Source organism: Rhinatrema bivittatum, chromosome 7, assembly GCF_901001135.1.
Source record: "Rhinatrema bivittatum chromosome 7, aRhiBiv1.1, whole genome shotgun sequence".
NCBI classification, from domain to species: domain Eukaryota; kingdom Metazoa; phylum Chordata; class Amphibia; order Gymnophiona; family Rhinatrematidae; genus Rhinatrema; species Rhinatrema bivittatum.
In genome coordinates, this window is record NC_042621.1 from 64,847,014 (window position 1) to 64,869,769 (window position 22,756).

General features: G+C 45.4%; 1 protein-coding gene across 1 annotated transcript in view; it reads right to left on the reverse strand.

The window, feature by feature from the left end:
• SHCBP1 (SHC binding and spindle associated 1) overlaps positions 1-7,543 on the reverse strand; it is a 63,021-nt gene extending 55,478 nt beyond the window's left edge. The window contains exons 1-4 of the mRNA XM_029608454.1: positions 7,197-7,543; positions 6,043-6,213; positions 5,015-5,130; positions 1,925-2,133 (exon numbers count right to left, since the gene is read on the reverse strand). Of these exons, the coding sequence (XP_029464314.1) occupies positions 1,925-2,133; positions 5,015-5,130; positions 6,043-6,213; positions 7,197-7,335 (635 nt within the window). The 5' untranslated portion in view covers positions 7,336-7,543. The remainder of the gene's footprint in view (positions 1-1,924; positions 2,134-5,014; positions 5,131-6,042; positions 6,214-7,196) is intronic.
• Positions 7,544-22,756: the final 15,213 nt, after the last annotated feature.

A 22,756-nucleotide genomic window follows, 5' to 3' on the forward strand; every position in this document is an offset into this window, starting at 1 on the left:
ACCGATATTCATTGTATCAATTTGCCTGGCAACCCCACCAATATCCCATTACAGTAATCAAATATTGAAGAAACCAATGCCTGGATAACAACACAAAATGCAGACAAACTTAAGAAGGATCTAAGCTCTCTTAGCCATCGCAGTTTCATAAACACCCTTTTAACACAGGGGTCATAAGTAACCTCTTTATCCACCTGAACCCCAAGATTCCTCACTATCTATGAAGAACCAATCTCCCAGGAACAATCATTCCCTTTTATTCTCGTTTGGTATCAAGTTATTTCACAGTCCGATCCAACCTCCTAATCACCTTCAATGATCCTAAGAGCCCTCAGGAATAAGGGAGCCCCCTGAAAGTTACTACCTCTCACTGCTCACCCGAAAAGCTGCTGATCATGCCCCAGAATTAGGGGTCACCAGCTTCTCTCTCCTGAACAGCCTCCCCGCTGAGGCATTATTCCCTTCTGAGGAGACAATTATTGCCCCGTCTGTTGGATTGACTCTCCCCTCCTCCTCCTCTTTGTCTGGTCAATTTCCAACAACTCTGCCAGCCAGAGGAGTGGCTCTAGCACCCCAAATGCTGCCAAGGAGAAACTACAGGTCTTCCGTGCAGGGAACACGGGCAAGGGAGAAGAGGGGGAAATCCAAAAGGTGCTGCCCCAAGAGGGACCATCCTGGAATTATTATTTTTTATTTTTTTTTAAGGCTACAGCAATCTACAGCGTCACACGCCTATTTTAGCCTTACGAGACCTTCTGGGAATTTATTGGTGCAGAAGGGAAGAGAGCCATTTCTTCAGGCTGATGCCTCCATCGCTCAGCTGTCAGAAAGGGCAGGAGAGAGGAGCTGTGACGTGCATGTGAAGTCCGCTGTTGAAATAACTTAGGCTCTTCCCCCCCAATAGTCCCTCTTCCCTCCAACAGTCAAACAGGGAAGGTGGTAAAGTGCCTGGCATGCTCATTGTATTTATTTTTGGCATGAAGCAGAGAGAAAATGTCTGCTGATCTGGCCAGAGTGCCCACCAGGTCCTGTTCAATGTGCACTACAGTGCTGCCTTCTACTACAGGGGCCAGGGCTCTGTCTGGGGAGCCTGCTCGGTTTTGCTCTTGGCGGGGGGTGCTGGCCCATTGCAGCTCACCCCGCCCGCCTACTCACAAGTCAGACAGAATGCACCCACTGAAACGCCAAGCCACTGTGACTTACGGGCAGTACCGGGCCTCCCTCTCTTTGCAGCCAGATCGGAAGCCAGCAGAGGGAAGGAGAGGGGAGCAGGATCATCTTAGGCCCCCCATGACAGAGTCCAAATCCAGCACAGCATCATAGGAGAGTGGAAGGCAGGCCAAGGGAAAGGCTGTGCTGCAAGCCTTTTTTCTTTATAAACTGCTGCCTCCCTGCAGCTGGACCCACCAAGGGAACAAAGTCACCCAGTGCTTGTCCCATTGGTGCGGGGAAACTCAGACCCAAGAAGGAAGGGAGAATGAGTCCCACCAGGACCATCACCCAGGGTGCCCCCAAAACTCAGTCTCTGCTCCACCAGAAGCCTGGTCCTAAAGCCTTCCAAGAGCAGTCTACGCATAGCCGCAGTCACCACACATCTGCACTTTCTGCTGGAGACGGAGAAATACCGAAGGTAGCACCAGACCCCCTACAGTGGGAGTGAAGTGAGCTTGAACCTTTTTTATTTTCCTGTCCCCATCTCCTGGCAGCAGAGATAAAACCCACTTGTTGTGTTGGACTGGCATGGGCAATAAGGAAAAAGAATAAACAGTGGGGAAGGATGGCCTCTTGCTTTACGGAAAACTATCACAACTCTGACCACTGCTCCGGAAAACGTGCGAGCAGGTGAAGGGCGGGTGGCTTCCAAGTCCCAGCCGTGAACATTTCATTTCAGCTGCAAAATGAAGGGTTTCGCTTCCCACTGTACCTGATGTGCTCGATTGCCAGTACCGTCTGATCAAACTCTCCCGACTCATCGAAGACCACATACAGCTCCTGCAGGGGCACCCGCTGCTCCTTCACCTCCAGCAGCTCTCTGATGCACTCCTCTGTGAAGATATGAGTGTGCGACTCGCACAAGAAGGGCTCCCTCAGCTTCACCACAGCCTTCAGCGTGCTGCACTCCACGCTCTCCACCTGGAAGTCAGAACAGGAGTGCACACAGAATCATACGAGACCGGGGCTGGAAGGCAGCTCGGAAACCATCTAATCCATGTCCCTGCCTCCAGGTAAAACCCTCCATATCATCCCAACAGACCCAGGGGTGCCCAAAATTGCCCCTCAAGGACTGCAACTCAGTCACGTAATGAACTTAACTTTCCTAAGTACCTGGAACCGTGTTGGACCGAATCAAAGTTTGCGTGTGGCTCTTTGTGTAGGGGATAAGCTCCTGGGCCTCAAGTAATTGTGTGTTTATATTGGGTAAGCCCCCGAGGTAGTCCTGTGTGCATGCAGATAAGCCCCTTGGGTAACCCCCTAGTGTAGACCTCAGTGAGATGAGCCCCCACAGGTCAGAGCCCCTGAGCAGAACGCCAGTAATGCATGGCCTGAACCCAGAACAACCGGTCACCTTCGGTGCCTTAAGTGTCCTAAAGTTAGCCAGGTATACTCAGCAGCGCGACCACACTATTGAATATACCCTGCTAGTTAGCCGGTTATGAATAACCGGCTAACTAGCACAGCAGCTGAATATGGACCTCACCAAATCGTCTCCGCTGCTATACAACCCCACTTCCTACCTCTTTTCCAGTAAGAGAGAAAAATCAATCACTGTCCTCAAAATATAATCTCCTTTCAGGCAGATGCAATATCACATGCATACAAAAGGTGTCCAAACTGGGTGCCCACACGCACATCCATCTCTCCTGACGTGTGATGCTATATTTTAATGAGTTGCAGCGCCAAAAAGGATACGCTTGGCTAAAATTGTGCGACCCTAGCCCTCAAAAGCATTAGGTCCCCAGGAGACATGGCAGTGCGTGGGCCAGGAAAACGGGCACTCACTACAGGCATCCATTTTATCCCGCCACAGATAAACTCCCGCACACAATATACACGCACACCTGCAGCAAGTATATTATGTGCCCAGAAATTTTATTTTTGCTGTTGTAATCAAGCCCTTACATTTTTTCCCCTAATTTTAAGCACCGCAAGTAGAACTTAGTATCGCAATGATACAAAGTCTTAGAGACCAGTTTTTGGTTTTTTTTTTCACGTGCTCTTGGTTCGCAGTAAGACTTAACGTCAGCTCTGTGGCTGGCGTTACATTTGCCACATTACAAAGTTGACAGGCGATTTTTTTCATGGGGGGGGAGGAGCAATAACTAATAGTCTGTCCTACATGGCATTTACATGTGATATTAGCTAGGCATTTATTTATTTATTTATTTAAAAGTGTTTATATACCGCTTTATAAAAAATAAATTTTTTGTCAAAAAAAAAAAAAGGTTGTGGTTAGGCTAATTTTCGTGCTCCCATATCGCACAAGTGATTTCTACAAACTGCGATAAGTTTATCACAGCAGCAGTAATTTTCACATCTCATTCGGGCAAAAAGAGAGAGTGAGAGACTCTGCACAGACCAATATGTAACTTTGCTATAACAATGAAAGAGGGGGCACTTTTAACTCTGGGTGGGGTAGGTTTGTGGGGGCTGTTTTACATAGTCAAAGGTACAAACAGCAAGGTTGACCTCAGTGAAGATTTTCTATCATTTGGGGTGATGAAAAGTAAGAGAGGAGTTGATTTGTACAGTGTCCTCTCTACCTAGCTTGATGCCGGCTCTATCTAGCTTCAATCAAGCTAGCGTTAAGGTCCTAATGCAAAATGATAAATGACCCTGAAAGTTAGCTGGATCAACTTAGCCAGCTAAATGTGGAGGAATACCTGGCTCACTCTAGGACAGCCAGATAACTAACTCCTCCTCCCAGAAATGCCCCTAGGACACCCCTTCATTATCCAGCTAAATTTCAGCCAGATAATAAGATATCTGGCTAAGGTTTCACCAGATAAGTGCCCATAATATTCAAAAGTCTGTATTTAGCCAGATAATTTGCAATTATCCAGCGAAATGCCTCTGAATATGGACCCCCCCCCCCCCCAATAATTCCTTCAGCTCATCCTCGTGGATGTCTCACATTTTACAGGGAGTTAATGCACAAGTTACTCCCACAGCTTGCAGCATCTTCTTCCAACAGCCTTTCTGGTGGAGCAGCTACAAGGAATTGCTCATGAAACACATATGCAGGGTAGGAAGGTTGTTCTAAGCTAATTTCCCTCTCCCTCATTTCCCCACAAGAGCATCCAAGGTAGCCTTTCCAGCAAAGCTTTCCTGGGACACCAGATGGCCTTATCCCTCTCTAAGCAGGGATACAGAATGTCACGTTTTGTTACATCAAAGCTCATCTAGAAATCGTTTTTAAAGGGGGAATTTTCTGTGAATATGGGCCTTTAAGCTAATCTAATACGAGTATTTTAGCCAACTGGGAACAAATCTTGTTTGCACACTTGGGAGTTTACTCATGGATATTTCTTGGGTTTTTTTGTGATTTGACCTGACAGTCCCCCATTCCTTTGCGCTCTGTTCATTTAGAAGCAGGGCTGGGATCCAGTCGGAAGAGTCTCCATTCACAACTACATGGGGGATCTTTTTTCCCCTACCTTATACTTTCCTCCCCAAACACAGGATGGCCATCACGGCAATAGGCCTTGGCTGGGGGGGGGGGGGGGGGAGAACGGACGCCCATATACCAGGGTTCCTTCTGAATCCTGAAATCATGAGTCCTAAAACCAGCCACAAGGTGGTCTCTCTCAAGCGATGACCACGATCCCCTCTGCAGCACCCCAACTCAGATATTAAACTAGGGACCTTCTCCATGAGCTACCGGGCCAACCAACTAACAACATTTCTGCTTATGCTTTATGCCACCGGGCCTAGGACAGCTGGTTACAGAACGCAGACTTATGAGCCACCAAAGACCATGATAGCCTTCTGTGTTCAACAACTGAATTCCGTTTACCTCCACCAGCACTTCAAAGACATCCGTCCTCCAGATCGCTTGCCAGCCAGACGGCTCAAGGAACCTCTCCATGTACTCCACAGTGAACTGATGCACCTCCGAGGGCTTGCAGTCCGCTGCAGAAAAAGCAAACCCCCGCAGATTTAAAAAGAATTCAAAACAATGAAGCAGTTTGGATTCCAAGAACCACTGACCATTTAATTACTTTTTTTGATCCTTTGCTGGTTTAGTGTTTGGCGTAAAAGTTAAAAATAGTTCAAAGAGAATTTTGTCAAACCGACAAGTTGTCTTAAAGTGGCAGCAAAGCTCTTCATGCATACACTCACTAAGCCTACTTAAAGTAATCTTGATATCAGACAGTACCTAGTTAGATTCATAATTTTTCTCACCTCAGCCATCTCTCTCGGCTCCTCTCCCCTCTAAATGGCATGCCTGGGTAGTACAGGGAACACTCACCAACCCAGAGGGCACCCTCCTCGCCACTCACTGGAAGGCAAGGACCAGCACTGTACTAGCAGTCATCTTCCTTCCCTCCCTAAGCCCGAGTGCACCACTTCTAAGAATCCCAGATTATATTGACCCAGACAGAAAGAGACTGAATTTCTGTGTTCCACACTGCACCAAGCAACACTAAAGTCTGAGCCACATGGCAAGCCCCAGCACAGGACATCTTGATGGGTACAGGAATATAATTCCCTATTGGTTGCAATTTGTACTCACTGGCTGTGAAGCACTTAGCATACTGGCTTCAGGAGGCCTTATGATTTGAATATTCCTTTCACTGTCCTTCAACTTCAATCACAGATACAGATTCAAGGATGATATGTCCTCCAATCCCTTGCTGCCATTTGGTTAAAATTGACACCATTGCCAACAGCAACCAACAAGACCCTGTCCAGAGTACCAACTTCAGATCTGAAGCGAGGAGCGGAAAGAACTCAGCACAGCAAAGCTACTGCTTCATTTCAACATGCAACTCTTTAGGATCATGTCATGAAAAAAGTCACAAAAAAAAAGGGGGTCCTCACCTAGAATATAATCTTGATAGGCTTTGAAGCGCTCATAGAAAAGAAGATGACTTGTCTGGAAGATTTCTGGGAACAGAATATTCCCGTTAGGCACAAGGCTGGGCAAAACAGTTCCAGGTTTATCATGACTGCCGTAATCACTGCTGCTGTCATCTTCATCTTGGAACAGCTCTGAAAAACATCAAGTCATTTCCTTAATTCTTCAGTTCCTACCTCCACCCTGTCATCCAGCCCAGAGCTCTCAAGTGCTACTGTACTGAGCACATTTTTACCTGTTATTCAGATTATTTCATGCAAAAGTTCAAACATTATTTCAGAATTCAGATTAGATAATGTCAAGATTTCCATACCATCTTGTGCTAGGAGATCAACCTGAGCAGGCAAAAAACCAAGAGAAAAATGTTTCTTAAATATAGACACTGGCCCTGAATAACCTCACTGAATAAGTTTCCATTCCAAAGTGAAATTCAGTCCCAAGCTCTGCAGTCCATACCTCGTGCATATGTACTATAGTATACCATAATATTTTATTTTATGATCCTGTCTTTTCATCTCTGCAGACTGATTAAAATAAAGAACTTTATTAGCACACGATTTCATAAATAAAACCCAAGTTACTTTAAAACAAAAGTACGATGTATGTAACACAGTGTGTAAATATATGTATATATATACACACACACATACACACACATTCACGCCCTACCTAACACGTATAATTAATGACTTCCTATTAGATAACTTTCCCTAGAGTGCCCCACAAATAGAAAAACAGACGGCCCTAGGAAAACATATTTGCTCTGATTATCACCACATGCTTGGCCGATACAACTGTTTACCTCTAAAGATCTCTTTATTAAAGGTCAACCGAATCTGAAATAGTCCTTCCTTCCAGCCTATCCTGCAGCTTACGATCTCCGTTCAAGCGACCGAGTTTCGTGTCGAGATAATTTTCACAGTAAATCAAACACTTGATGCGCTTTAAAAAGCGAACCGTTAAGTTACAGGAAAATATGTTGGTTTTTAAAAATAATAATAAACCCCCCAAACCATTCCAGGCCTGAACTAACCCTCTGGCCGGGGTTTTGCTCTGGGATTTCCCCCGGCACCAGCCCCCGGAGCTAGGGAGAGAGACTGTCGGGCGACTCAGCTACCTTGTTTTACAAGCTCCACTTCCCCGGCAGAGCGATCGCTGCCGGCCAAGCCCTCGCTCTGGGGGCTCTCCGTGTTCCGCTCCTCCTTCGCCTCGGATATCACCGCATCCGCCTGAACGCAAAGCGTCTCAGCCGCCATCCGGCCCAGCGCCGAAACTGCCCCCCACCACGGGCCTCTTCTCTTTCGCTCCTTCCTCCCAGACCCGGTCGCGCCCGCAGAGGGATTTTTCAAAATTTCCCGGGATTGACGTTCCTTCCGTGACGTAAGGAACTCGGGAGGGTTGTGATTGGCCGCGGTTCCCAGGACTCTCGTGAGCCAGAGAGCGGCTCCTTCGCGGGCCAGCGCTGCAGCGGCGGCGAAGAGCGCCACCTAGAGGCCGGAAGTGGGGTGGAAGCTGGCTTTGGGCATGGCTGAGAACTGCGCGCGCTCACACCGAGACATTTGTGCACGTTGAGTTTATATGTAACAAAATACTAAGGGTCTGATTATAAAATGCATTTGCACACTTAAAACTGGGTTTTACCCTATGAAGTGGGCTTTAAAAAATTGCTATAACATATGCCATTGAATTGTCCATTACATATTCACACTTACACTTTGTGCGTACAAGTCTCTTTTTAAATTGCTACAAAGGCAAGAGCCCGTTCAATAAATAATGTTGATAGAAATACTCGTGTTAAGTGTTGGGAGAGCTGGGCATGCTTGGTCACCAGTTCTGGACCTGCCCATTGGTAAAACACTTCTGGAAACAAGTACAGTGCAGGTAGCAAAAGTTATGCTATCTTCGAAGGCCTTCCTTTTTCTTTCTGAAGATCTCTGAGATATTTTTCCTGATAAATATACTAAATTATGGAATTATGGGTCTGAAAGATCTTATTGCTAACAAACAGGGTCATTCATCAAAATGCATTATGGCATTAATGCATGCGATAACACTGAAGGAGTCTGAAAAATTCACAAATCAGAATGTCAGAAGTGGGTTTTGAACCCATGACTCCATCAGTTGTCCCAATCACAAATCACAGAGAAGAAAGAAGCACATTAGACCACTGAGCCATGGAGGCTGAAGGAGTCTGAAGGCTTCAACCTGACAAAGGACTTCATGTACCAGGATTCCCTGCTTCATGACGGGTTTACTTACAGTCTGCAATACAGCTGTAATTAGGACATTGAGAAACTCTCTGTCAGCACATTGCACATTTTCATTTTTTTGGCTTCGCTGTTCTTATTCTCTGATAAGCTTTCACTGCTGTAACCTAGATTAGAACAATGGATGTATTATGTGATGAGCTGTATTACTGCAGACTCGCGAATTCCTTTCCAGAACTGCAAGTCCCAGCAGCCTCTCCTGCAGAACATGGGAGAAGTTTCACGAAAGTTCCAGGGTGTCTAGGGGGGGGTCAGTAGCCCCTTCAGCCGGAATATGCTTGCTCAGCAATGCTTAGAACGCATGTGTAAAAGATAAGAACTGTAAAGTGCATAAGAGTCTGCTCCTGAAGGGGAGGGGCATGCAGTTGTACTGAGCCTTTGTCTTAGCTGCATCTTGCTGGCAATAAAAGTCTATCTTTACGGATCAGTTGTCTGGGCCTCCTTACTGACTAAAAAGAGACGGTTACATTTGGCGAGCCTCAGCCAGGAGGTACTGGGGACGCTATTTTAGCCCCCCAGTTGGTCCAGGGGATTTTGTGGCGGAGTGATCCCCCAGACTTGCCTGGTGAGTGGCCACCGCTGAGTTCAGTGATCAGGTATCTGAGGGGGTCATTCCACGGAGATCCTCTGAGACCTTTGGGCTGGTGATCCGGGAAGAAGGCTTTCATGACGATCGGATGACCCCTGCAGGCGAGTATTATGGGAACAGTAGAAGAAGTGAAGAATAGATAAAGAGTAACCGGTCCATCCCCAAGAGGACCGAGGGGGCTTTGATCACACCCCGCGCAGTGTTTCAGTAGGAATTCTGTTCCGAAGGCCACGCGCATAAGAGGAAAAAAATTATAAGTGAAGTGTACAATAGCGGGAAAAGGTTTCTTGTTGTGTAAAAGAGAATGAATGGCCTCGCAGTTCTAGGCCGGGCTGACCGCGTCCTAGTCGGGGCGATTGTGACCCTTTTGTGTCTGACGGGTACGGACCCCTTACCTATCCGTCTTCCCTTCCCTCCTTTGTCTGTGATTCTATCCTAATGGGAGGGGGCTATTCAACTCCGCTAAAAGCCATGACGGAGCACTATAGTGAAGTGTTTGATAGACGAAAATGTACAAAACCCGGAATGATTCAACGATGCACCCATAGGTGGCCCAGTTTGTGTGTAAACTGGCCTCCGGTAGGAACTTTCGATTTCCAAACGGCCACAAGGGTCCAGAATATAGTTATACGAGAAGAGAATCCGGGTTGCCCTGAAGATATACCGTACATAACTGCTTGGATTGCAGTCATTGAGAATCCTCCGTCATGGGCAAAGAAGTTAGTGGAGGGAGCCGCCCTCGTAATGGTGGCTCAGGCGCACAAAATGGGGAACTGGAAGTCCCCATTATTAATTAAGGATTGTAATGTATGTAACTGCTATCTGTGAATTGCAAGCACATGTACCAGGGATTTTTTTAATTGTTTTTAATTGTTTTAAACCCTAATAAGAAGAGATTTTGGTTTACAGATGCTGCACAAGACTACTATACAACAAATTAATTTACAGTGTTAAGTTAAAATACTGATTTGATTACTGGAGAATGCATTTACTGGTGTTGAAGTTTAGAACTTGATGGCAGTTAAGGGTTAACGGCAGAGATAATTACAGGAGAGAGGAGGGGATCGAGCCAGAGAGAGAAGAAAAGAAAAAAAAAAAAAAAGGGGTTGAGCCAAAGCATTATTGAAAGTTAGTTGATGGTGTGCGTATGTGAATAAAGATAGAATTGTGGTATGTTATTCCTTAGCATTTATAGGCTGTTTCACAGAAGTTGAAGTTTTTTTTAGTTCAGAGTTTCTGCTGATTAAATTTATTCTCCAAGGTCCTTGCTAAAACTGTCTGTAATCTGACAAAGGATTGCTACTTGCAAAGAAATACCAGAACCAAGGGTCCCTTACAAATCATTTAGTGCCTTATGATGCAGGCTATTTTTAAGACATTTTATAGCAGCAAATTCATTGTTACAGTACAAAAATGTAATTGTGGAATGGTGGTGCGTCCCACTGCGTGTCAGTACGTAGTGCGTAGGCATTCAATATGGCTGTGCGTTTCAATGCTGGCGTTGTTAATCAGAAGTTTTTAGTTTTCTCATATCTTCTATCCCAGTGTCCTCCCTATGCTTATCTTTCTATTCTCTAATACCATGTTAATTATTGTTCTTACTTGTCTCCTATATATTATCTGTTATTTAAAAGTTACATTGGAACGCATGATAAAGTATGAACTCCCTTTTTCTGACGCAGTTTATTTTGAAGCTGTCTCTGGGAAAATTAGAGGAGAAATGATTAAGAATGGGACCTTTGTTAAAGCTTTGTTAAATATGCAGGGCATAGCAAGCGGCAAGATAAGACAGCTGCAGTTCTGACTGTGGGAATTACAGGATGCCGTTTGTAAAAAAAAAAAAAAAAAAACACAGAGAAAACAAAGACTTAATATTAAAAATTTTGATTCAGTGGCAGGCACAAGATAAGGATTATTGGAAGTTGTGGGCCACCTAAAGCCTGCAGATCCAGGTTGACTTTATTGAATTAACCCAATGCCAAACTTACAAGTATGAAGGAAGCAATGTTTTGCAGCTTCTCAGCCTCGTCAGAACTGATTTGCCTCCAGGCGCAGGTCACCTATTCAATTTCCAGATGGACTGTGATCTTTTCATCGTATTTTGAGATGTATGGGAACAGGGATCAGGAAGAGAAGAAAAGGGCCCGTCCCTGCAACCAGGAACTTAATAATAGAGACCCGACATCCGAAAGAAGCTGCAGAAGGCCGAAGGCTTTGAGGGCATGAGCCTCAGCCAGTTAAAAGCTATAGCAGACTAGGTATGTGGAAATAGAGAAGTGGAAGAGAAAAGAGAGAAGCAAGTAGACATATGAAGGAGAAAGTGACTGTTAGCCGCCGCTCTCGAGGACACTTGGACGGGAAGGAGCCAAGACAATGGCAGACCGCGAAGAGGAGGGGGAACAAGACCCCCCTTTGGGAAAGAATCAGTGTGCGTACTGCAAAAATGAAAGCCATTGGAAGAGAGACTGTGAAGAATGGCAAAAGAAATACGGGAGCCCTGCAGTGAATACTAACGACAAAAATGGACCTGCACCGACACAAAGGGGCCGAGGAGGAAGGAGATCGGACAACCCCCACTGGCAGATGGCGGGGGAGGCGACAAGGAGCATACAGCCTGAAGAGACCGGGAGGGAAGAATCCCCACTGACCCTCTGCTGGAGATCCACGAGGTAACACAACAAAAATCAGGGGCCTGTTGGACTCAGAGGCCAACGATCTGTCATGACTGCACCAATCGGCCCCCCCCGACGAAAGAGACTGTTTCTATAGTGGGTGCCTCTGGTCAGGTACTCACTGCCCCTCTGCAGAAAGAATGAACTATACAAGTAGGCGGGACCATGGTATCCCTTATCGGATGGAACCTGCTGTGTAAGCCTCAGACCACATTGAGATTTCAACCAACAGGGGAAGTTAAAGCCTCCTTCGGGGACCATCCAGTGATACTCATCTGTCCCCTCTAAGAAGAATGGAGACTACATTTGGCGAACGAACCATCGAACATCGATATGAAAACAACACCCCCCTCAACGAAAAACGAAGACAACTGATGGATAGAGATGAAACAGAATGCACAGGTGATCAATCAACCTCAATACCCCATTCCATATATGGCCAGGCAAGGAATCGAGATACACTTGCAGAGACTGTATGATTTGGGCATTCTCCGGCGAATCCGATCTGCTTGGAACACCCCTTTGTTGCCCATAAAGAAACCTGGTTCTACTGATTACCGACCGGTACAGGATTTATGGAAGGTGAATAATCAAGTAGCAGATCTAGTAGCCCTCGTACCAAATCCATATTCAATCTTGGCTCAAGTCTCTCCTGCGTCAAAGTGGTACAGTGTCATTGATCTCAAAGATGCTTTCTTCTCCGTTCCGGTAGCGGAGGAATGTCAGAAGATTTTTGCCTTCACATGGGAAAATGCGCACACTGGAATAAAGCAGCAGTACACATGGACTCGCTTGCCTCAAGGGTTCAAGCACTCACCTACGTTGTTTGGTGAGCAACTGGCAAAAGACTTGAAGATGTACCAAGTCATGTATGGGCCAGTGATACAGTATGTGGATGACCTTCTGTTGTTTCGAGAAACGTATCTTGAATGTGCAGTAGCCACCCTCCACTTGCTAAAGACGTTGTACTCCAAAGGATACCGTGCAAGTAAAAAGAAGGCGCAAATCTGTGAATTGGAAGTGGAATATTTGGGCTTCCAAATCCGTGAAGGCACTCGTTGTCTTGGAATCTCTCGTACTAGTTCAATACGAGGTCAACCTGTACCCACTTGCAAGAAAGAGCTCCGAGCGTTCCTTGGAGCTGCAGGATACTGTAGACTGTGGATTGCTAACTATGCAGTTATTGCCCAACCCCTGTACGACAAGTTACGAGGAAAAGAATCGGAATCTCATCCCTTCCAATGGGAAGGACACGAGCTAGCAAGCTTACATCAACTGAAAGACGCCTTGATTGAACCCCCTGCTCTAGGGTTGCCTGATGTAATGAAACCATTTCATCTATACGTCAATGAAAAGAAAGGAATGGCCATTGGGGTATTGACTCAAACTTTTGAATCATAGGAACGACCTGTTGCATATCTGTCAAAAGGAATGGACAATGTTGCAAAAGGATGGCCTGGTTGCCTTCAAAGCATTGCTGCTGCATGCTTACTGATACCCGAAGCTGTTAAGCTAACATTTGGACAGACTTTACAAGTAACAACTCCTCATACTATTCAAGGATTACTAGAGACTCATGGACCAAAATGGATGACTAATTCACGTCTCGTCAAGTATTAAGCCTTACTGTGTGAAACACCTGAAATTCAAATACAGGACAGCAAAAACTTGAACCCGGCCACTCTTATGCCGGCACCTGAACCAGTTGCCCATGATTGTGAAGAAGTCATGACTACAATACATTCCAGTAGACCAGACCTGAGGGATCAACCCTGGCAAGGAGCTTGGACTTTATTCACTGATGGGAGCAGCCAAATCATTCATGAGATACGTTCTGCTGGATATGCTGTTGTATCCGAAGAGGAAATCATTGAGGCTCAACCTCTTCCCCCAGGAACGTCTGCACAAAAAGCTGAACTAATTGCCCTTACTCGAGCTCTGCAGTTGGCAGAAGGACAAACTGTAAATATCTATACAGACTCTAAATATGCCTTCCTTACAATTCAAGTGCATGGAGCATTATAGAGGGAAAACAATTGAACAATGCATCAGAAGTACGTGAATTACTAGACGGTTTGGCTACCTCGCAAGGTGGCTGTAATGCATTGCAAAGCACACACCAGGAAATCAAACCCTATTGTCAAGGAAATCAGAGAGCAGATGAAGCAGCAAAAAGGGGCAACTCGGGAACCCTTCCAAGCAGTATTAATTGCATCGAATCATCAGGCTTCAGGCAGTCCTGGAGCTCATCACCAACGACTGCTTTCGCTCTTAAACTCTGGGCAAAACAAAATACCAAAATTATGACTGCAGTGTACCAGAATAGATTGGTTTTAGATTACCCTCTGGCCCAGGAAGGAGGGTTTGTGGAACATTTAACCTCTCCAATTGTTGTTTACAGGTAGATGACCAAAACAAGGTTATCCAAGACATCACTGATCGCATGGTCAAGATGGCACACGTCCCTGTCCAGCAATGGAATAGTGCTTGGGACTGGACCAATGGATTCTGTGGTTGGTTTTCCATGATCGGTGGATTTAAGAGCTTGTTTGTTATCCCAGCCAGTTTAATTCTGTTTTGTCTTTTAGGACCCTGAATTATTCCTTTCTTGCTCAAACCGCCTTCGTCAGGTGATGAAGGACATTGCTAACGCAAAACAGCCACGCAGCTCCTGTCATTGTACATGTATTCCTCTGAGCCTATAGAACCTGTTTAACCATCCTCATGTTTTATCCTGGGCCATCTTCCCATACATGACAAGTTCGGGCTACAAAGGGGGGTGGAGCCATTAGGGCCCATCCGTCTCAAACCCGTGAAGAAACCAACGGACTGTTTGGGAAATTAGGGCCCCCTGAGAACTCAAATTGCTAATTTTTCTTGTTTCTGTTTCTTTCAGCTCCACAGTTGCGTTGTGATGGTGTGATACTTTTCATAGAGAATGATAAGTATCAAAGGGGGGAATGAAGGAGTCTGAAGGCTTCAACCTGACAAAGGACTTCATGTACCAGAATTCCCTGCTTCATGACGGGTTTACTTACAGTCTGCAATACAGCTGTAATTAGGACATTGAGAAACTCTCTGTCAGCACATTGCACATTTTCATTTTTTTGGCTTCGCTGTTCTTATTCTCTGATAAGCTTTCACTGCTGTAACCTAGATTAGAACAATGGATGTATTATGTGATGAGCTGTATTACTGCAGACTCGCGAATTCCTTTCCAGAACTGCAAGTCCCAGCAGCCTCTCCTGCAGAACATGGGAGAAGTTTCACGAAAGTTCCAGGGTGTCTAGGGGGGGGTCAGTAGCCCCTTCAGCCGGAATATGCTTGCTCAGCAATGCTTAGAACGCATGTGTAAAAGATAAGAACTGTAAAGTGCATAAGAGTCTGCTCCTGAAGGGGAGGGGCATGCAGTTGTACTGAGCCTTTGTCTTAGCTGCATCTTGCTGGCAATAAAAGTCTATCTTTACGGATCAGTTGTCTGGGCCTCCTTACTGACTAAAAAGAGACGGTTACAACACCATAATGCATGTGACGGTTATCACAGTGTTCAGTGTGAATACAAATTTTACAAATGTATTCAAAGGGGTGGGACTGGGGAGGGGTTTGGGTGAGATGAATTAAAATGAGGGGTATTATTGCACAGTTTGATGGTGTAACACACACTATCACACATTTTTAATGCCAGAAATAACTACACCATTTTTCCTAGTGTTAAGCTATGTGATATGCCTGAAACAGCCAAAATGCAATTTTGATATTTATTGCAAATTCTGTTTTGGGTATTTTTGGCTGGGGGAAGGGGGAGTGGAGTGAGAAGAGGGAGGGAGAGAGAGAAAGGGAGCAGGAGAGTGAGAAAGAGCCTTTAGGGTGGCACATCTAGTAGTCAACTATTTATAGTGCTATAGGAGGGCCAACTAGTAACTCCAGATGAGGATTTGGTGGTGGTCTACGGTTTTGGGGCCAGTTTTACACACAGAGTGAGATGTATGAACAGCACAGCTGACCTCGGTGAAGATTTGACATGATTTGGAGTGAGGAAAGACACACAAAGAAGCGATTTCTTCAATGTTCTCTTGCCCTAGCTTGTTGAACTCTCTGTCAGGGTACTATCAAGCTAGGGCGAGAGCACACTTAAAACTAATTGGAGAAAGTTCTGTTTCACTCAAAGCACAATTAAACTCTGGAATTTGTTGCCAGATGATGTGGTTAGTGTAGTTAGTATAGCTGTGTTTAAAAAAGGATTGGATAAGTTCTTGGAGGAGAAGTCCATTACCTGCTATTAAGTTCACTTAAAGAATAGCCACTGCCATTAGCAATGGTAACATGGAATAGACTTAGTTTTTGGGTACTTGCCAGGTTCTTCTGGCCTGGATTGGCCACTGTTGGAAATAGGATGCTGGGCTTGATGGACCCTTGGTCTGACCCAGTATAGCATGTTCTTAAGTAATCTAATCTTAGTCTGACTTTCCTCACTCCATATCATGTCAAATCTTCACCGAGACATACTGTGCTGTTCGTTCATCTCACTCTGCATGTAAAACTGGCCCCAAAACCATAGACCACCACCAAATCCTCACCTCAAGTTACTAGCTGGCCCTCCTACAGTGGTCTAAATAGTTGACTACTATGCAAGCCTTGTAACGTGTCTCTCTCTCTCTCTCCCTCCTGACTTTATCATTGACGATTTTTTTACCATTCTAAAAATGTATGTTTAACTATAAAGAAGTGGTTCCCAACCCTGTCCTGGGGACCCTCCCAGCCAGTCTGGTTTTCAAGATATCCACAATGAATATGCATGAGAGAAAATTTGCATGTACTGCCTCCATAACATGCAAAAAAATGGTCAATATGTGGAACCATGGGCAAAATGGAGGAAAGTTGAGCATAGGGAAACTGGTGCATCATAGTTGCCAACCTTTGGATCAAAAGCTGACACTGTGTCACCGGGCTGGATTAAGGCGGTTTGTTCCCCTCAGGCGATGTGGGAAGGGGGTTATCCTTCCTCTCTTCCCTGCAGAGGGTGGGGAGAGGGGAATGATCCCTCCTTCCAAAATCCTCTGCTCAGGGTGTACCCCCTTCCCATCACCTCCAGGTCTCAGTGCTGGCTCTAGATGCAGCAGCAACTCAGAATGAAGAAAACTCAGTCCCTCAGATCCTGTAGTGCCTCACCCCTTCCTGGAATGGCCTGGCGGGCAGATACCTCCGCCAGGTCCATGGACTTGGCAATCTGTTATGCTCAGGCTGGTGAACCCTTGGACCGACGGGAGGATGGTGTACCTTAGGAGGTGGATCCTCAGGTTCTCCCATCGGGTGGCGAGGCGGAACAGAAAATGCGACCGGCTGACCCTCGGCACTGGAGACTGAGGTGACTGTGGAGGCAGACAGAGTCGTGACGTCGAGGAGACCAACTGTGTCTTCGCCACTGGAAGCCTGCGGCCCCCCGGGAGGAGCCCATAGGGACCGCTGGGACTTAGGTGGACCTTTGCGAGGTCAAGGAGTCGTGAGATTGGTGCAAGGGCCAACTGGAGCTTCACCCCTGGAAGCTCGCGGTCCCCCCGGGAGGAGCCCGTAAGGACCCGGGCCACTGGGACTTAGGTGGGCCCTCGGAGACGATTGTTCAGAAGAAGTCCAAAGTCAAGTGCCAGAGGGTTGTCGCTTACCAGTCCGAGGTCACACACCAGGAATCACCGCTTGCCAATCCGAAGTCAGGAATCAGGAATCACTAAGACGAGACAGGAACCAAGAAGCAAGGATCCAAAGCACAAAAAGACTCACCGAAGCAAGCAGACCTGAACAACGCTGGAGTGTTGCCAAGTCAAGGAATGAGCAGAGGAAGTCTCCTTATATATTTCCTCTGCTCTGCCTCATTGGAAACAGGTGCAGGCACTTAAAGAGACAAGGTCCCTTTAAATTCAGAAAGGAGGCGCGGCCTTGCGCCTAAGGATGGCGGCGGCCATCTTGGATTCCCAGCCCGCGGGGGAAGCCGTCTGACGCCGCGAGGAGGCTCCCAGGCCTGGCGGCCATCGCAGACACCCGCGCGGGACCTACAGGCCTCAGCTTCCCGCGACTTACCCGACGCTGCTGCGGCAGCCTGCCGGTCCGGGTCAGGTAGGGGGCCACAGTCGCGGGCATCCGTAGCCGCGTAACACAACATATGCCTGTTGTCCATGGCACTGTCCGGTACGAAGCTGACTGAACACCACACTAACGCCAGGGTCAGGGTAGGCGGTAAATAAGCTGGTTAAAAAGGCGATAATTTGGGCGCACGTTACTGTATCGGAGGGAATAACTAATCCAATCATTAACATATCATATACATGCGGTGGGCGGAAAGGGGTACGCGTCTTTTTCAGCAAGCGATAAGGACGCGTAAAAGCCGATACTGAATCGCGGGTCCACCTTACATGCTCAAAACGTGCATCCAAAGCGGGTTAAAAAACGGGCAACCGCGGCCGCGCTTTACTGTATCTGCCCGTATGTTAACAAGCGCTTGAATTTTTGAAAACTCTGTTAAACATCGAAACTTTGTGATGGCGAAACTGAACGACGGTATATAAAACTCGATAAATAAATAAATAAAATAAAACATACAGGGTAACAAAAGCAATCCCTACAGTAACATCCACAGAGGTGTTTCACTGAGCATGAGACAGGATTTATTTTTCTTTTGAATTGTCATAAAATGATGTTGATATAGCACGCATCTGTGCCATGTGCACATCCTTACACATCTTAACAGCAGTAGCATTGCTGGGTATGTCTGATCTCTTGATTGAAAACCGCTGCAAGGTAAAATAATTCCTGTCCAGAGGTTTTTATTAAAAAGCGGTTGTGCAACATCTAATCATTTTTTGCCACAAGGGGGCACCCTAACATTTCTCAGAGCTTACACAGCAGAAAGAAAATAAAAGGCGATATGATGCTAAAACTAACAGGGAGAAACGGATTTGAGAACGTCAGCCTTCATCCAGGTTAACCCGGAGCAGCTGATCCAGTTCTGGTTCCTCCCCCCCCCCCCCCCCCCAAATTGCATGCAGGAAGATGTAGTCCAGATTTTCTTAGGGAAAATGAGAACCACAGTGCCTTACATGTAATAGGACAACACCAGGGCTGGATCAGTGTCAAACCCTACTGGTACCCGTCTATGCCTTGCAGATCACCAGCCCTCCGTTCATCTTTTGGCATTTTCATTCTTCACGCTGTCTGAGTCTTCCTCATGCGCCACGCCCGAGGCTGTTGAGGGAGCCCCTGCGGCAAAACTTGCAAACCTCCAGCAAAGCTACTGAAACTCTCTCAAACGGCTCTGGAAGCCCTCAGAGAGGGCACCAATTGCGCCCTGTGAAGTGAACCCAAAGTTTGGTTCTTCAATCACAGTACAGAGAAAGGAACCTCTTACTGTTTTGTAGATTTATTTTATTTATTTATTTGTTGCATTTTGTATACTGTCATTCGGTTTCGCCATCAGAACGGTTTACAGTAATTAGAAAAGAGTTAGTTAAACATCATCATCACAAAAGATTTCTATCACAACGGTTGACAGTTTTGGTGATTGTATGTTAGTTATTACAGCATGCTCGGAGAAAAGAAAAATAGGGAGGGGATACAGGTTGAGGTAGATAGGAGGGTCTCTAGCTGGGAATTGTTATACATGTAGATAGTTAAAAACAGGCATTCTATGTTCAAGATACAGTTACGATTAGTTTATAAATCCACTTGATAAATACGTTGATAAAGCAACGTATTTCACTTTCAAGTAGATAATTAGCATAGAAAAAATATGATATGCCAGCAATGGCCCATGCAATCTGCACACTTTCCCTTACCTGCTACCAAACCTCCGGTCCTAATCCGTCCCTGGCTTTCTCTTTCCTTCCCCACTGCTCATGATTTTCTGTGCTTGTGCCGGGCTTTCGTGAATTCAGCTATTTTTTTTCCCCATTTCCCCCCCACTCCTGGACCACCTTTACCCCTCCCTTGAGATGCTGTTCCGTGCATCCTTTCACTTTCCTCATGAATCAGTGCTGAGTGCCATCAATTCTGCCCATTTTCCGAGCCACCACTTAAATAGTCAAGAATCTGGAGAAATCTTGCCTTTGTGTTTTTTTTCCTCAGGTTGCAAACAAGATAATTGGGCCAGCTCAAAGAATACTTAGATTTGTTCCACAGAGGTGTACCCTATGTAGACATATTTTTTTTGCATCCTCCAAATTTCTCAAGATTTACTGATTTTTATCCCTTTTTGTTGTTGATTTTTTTTTTTTTTTTTAATAAGAGTCTGAATCAGACCAGTAAGGTTGCCAGACCCATTCACAGTACTGCACGTCCAGAATTTATACATTTGTCAGATCATGGACTGTAATATTTTCAAACATAAACCACCTTGCAAAGCAGGGTTTTTCACCATTTATGTGGCCATCATACTAGGCACTCCGGCTATAAAATACCTTCAATTTGCCTTACATATAAGCATTAGCCAATACTGGACAACTGTTTTTCAACTTTTATTTTTTTTTACCTATGCAAATAAAACTTATCGTATTCCAAAGTGAATTGAAACTCTCCGACATGGGTCTGTGTTTCTTTCACTGCATCAGGGGGAATTCCCATATAGTAGCCACTCTCTCTTTCATTTATTGATCCATTTAAATGTCAGGTTGTTGCTACAATAGAATAAAAATGCCATTAAACCCTGCACCGTACAGTATATGTCAGGAACAACAAACAAATGAGCGTGCCTTTAGCAAACTGAATAGCACAAGTACACCAGCCAATTCATAAGCATTCTTGGTACAATCATTATTATGGCAATTCTACTACATTGCGCTGTTGTATTGACAGCGTTACCCTTCATCGCCATAGCATCTCTCTTTTGGCGCCAAGATCAGAAAAGCAGAAGCAGTAACCAGAAGGGTTCCAGTAATGATGTTTATAATAGATATTCATAGAACTGAGTACCATTCAACCTCAACATTTAAACCCCGGGGAGCAATGGTATTTAGATGGTAAATCCAAAATAGTTCCCTTAGGTTCAGCCGGGTAACTCTACTGCTTTTTCTAAAAGTGGCTGTGATGTGTTCTAAAATGCCCCATTTAAAGTCTTCAAAACAATGTTTATGTTCCAGGCATTGGGGCACAATAGGAGCCTGAGTCTTGCACGTATTCACGCAGCGTTTCTGCGTTTGGTACGGCCAATGTAAATCTTATCACAAGGACACTGTAGAAAATACACAGCATGACTGGACAGACAATCAGAATTACTGTGCAGCTGAATAGTTTTTCCTGAGGTGGGTTCAGTCCAATGTGTGCCTGTGACAGACTGCACACGAAAGTTACATATATCGCCAGGGTTATGTCCACTAATAGGGACTATTGAAGTGGCAATAGTGGCAAGAGAAAAAGAGTGTACAGCTAAGTCCCTAATGTTTCTGCCTCTTTTGTACGCAAACAAAGGGGGTGACTTGACTATAGACTGCAATGCTAGCACTTCCTGATGTTTACAGATGATGCGAGCAATCATTCCTGCTAAATGTGAGTGCTGACACACCCACACCAAAGTGACTCTAAGGGGCTGACCTTATCAAATAAAAGCCAAGTACGCTCTGCGAGCATTGCTCTTTTATAAGCCTTCCTAATTATATGAATATGATGTTTTATTTGCATAAGTAATAAAAAAAAAATTGAAAAACAGATGTCCAGTATTGGCTGATGATTATATGTAAGGCAAATGAAGGTATTTTATACCTGGAGTGCCTAGTTTGCAGGCCACATAGATGGTGAAAAAACCCTGCTTTAGAAGGTGGTTTGTGTTTGTCTTTATGTCCTTCCTTTGTTGCACCCATATTATATCATTCTGTAATATTTTCTGCCACATATGATGCTTCTGCTCTGGCTCCTTAATTTCTTTATAGGTAAGTGGCCCGTAGCCACAGGAGATGTCCGTATTAGGGATATGCATTCGTTTTGAACGAATGTGCAATCCGCAACGCATAAGTCCCTGTTCGTTTGTTTCGTGGGTTCACGAAACTAATGGCGATCCCCCACGAATAAAACATATCATATTAGTTTCATTCTTTTGGCTCGCAGTGATTTCTTAGCGGCCGTTTGAAATAGGAGAAAGCCATGTGAGAGTATCCATAGCAAAAACCAGCCCTTACCTGTGAGTCATAAGTGACCTCACAGCCCTGTCATAGAGTGGGTCAGACAGGTTGGCAAGGAGACAAGAATGCAACCTATCAGAGCTAAGCATTTTTCTAATGCAGCCAATCACTGCACTCACTCAGTGTTCTGTGACACTGTTCCTGATGACGCTGTACTATTTATACCTTATGCACGTGGCGTGCCACGCTCTTTCTTTGCGGGGGTTGTCCGGGGAGGTGGCTTTATTCAGAGTTAGTCTGAGTCTAAAATCTGTATTCAATTGCTAGCTACTTTGATAGAATTTTTCATTGAAAAAGATATTTGTTCGTTTTTGCTGCACTGCCAGGCTTTTTTTGACCGCACTTTTTTTTATTGAACTCAAACAGTCTCTCTGTATCTCCCACTGAGACAAGCTACCACCAGTGGCATTTTGCTGCTGATCTTATCCTCCCTGGGGTAGGTTGCAGGTAGGGTTTGGGTGGTGTGGGTGGGAGATAGTGTGAGTTGGTATTTTCAAACAAGAAGCAGCATCACTAGGAATTGTAGTTACAAGTTTGGTGTATGCACATACAGCGGTCTCAGTTGCAGAGTACATCAAGGCACTGCACCGTGCATCTGTGGGCAGTTTTTCAGACTCACATATATTGGGACAGAGGTGTTCATTCATCAAGAAAGAAATAATTCTTTTAATTGAAATCCCTAATAGGCAGTGACATTAAATCCATGATGTCAGGGAAAGGTAGACGTGGTCGAGTGATTGGGAATGGTAGAGGTATTTCAAAAGGCAGTGCCAGTCCCCCATTAAAGTTAAAAAGGGAGCTGTTCCAATCTAAAATCTCTGGAGGGGCAGGCAGTTCCATCTGGAAAAAACTGAAATTTAAAGATGATGCACCTCCACCACCTGTTTCTGACCCTGTAGGGGAAGGGGAGGCTGAGTCATGCAAGACAAAAGGGCGAGACCCAAAAGCAGCAGTGCGACAGCAGACTCTACTTAGCGTTGAAAATGTAACGC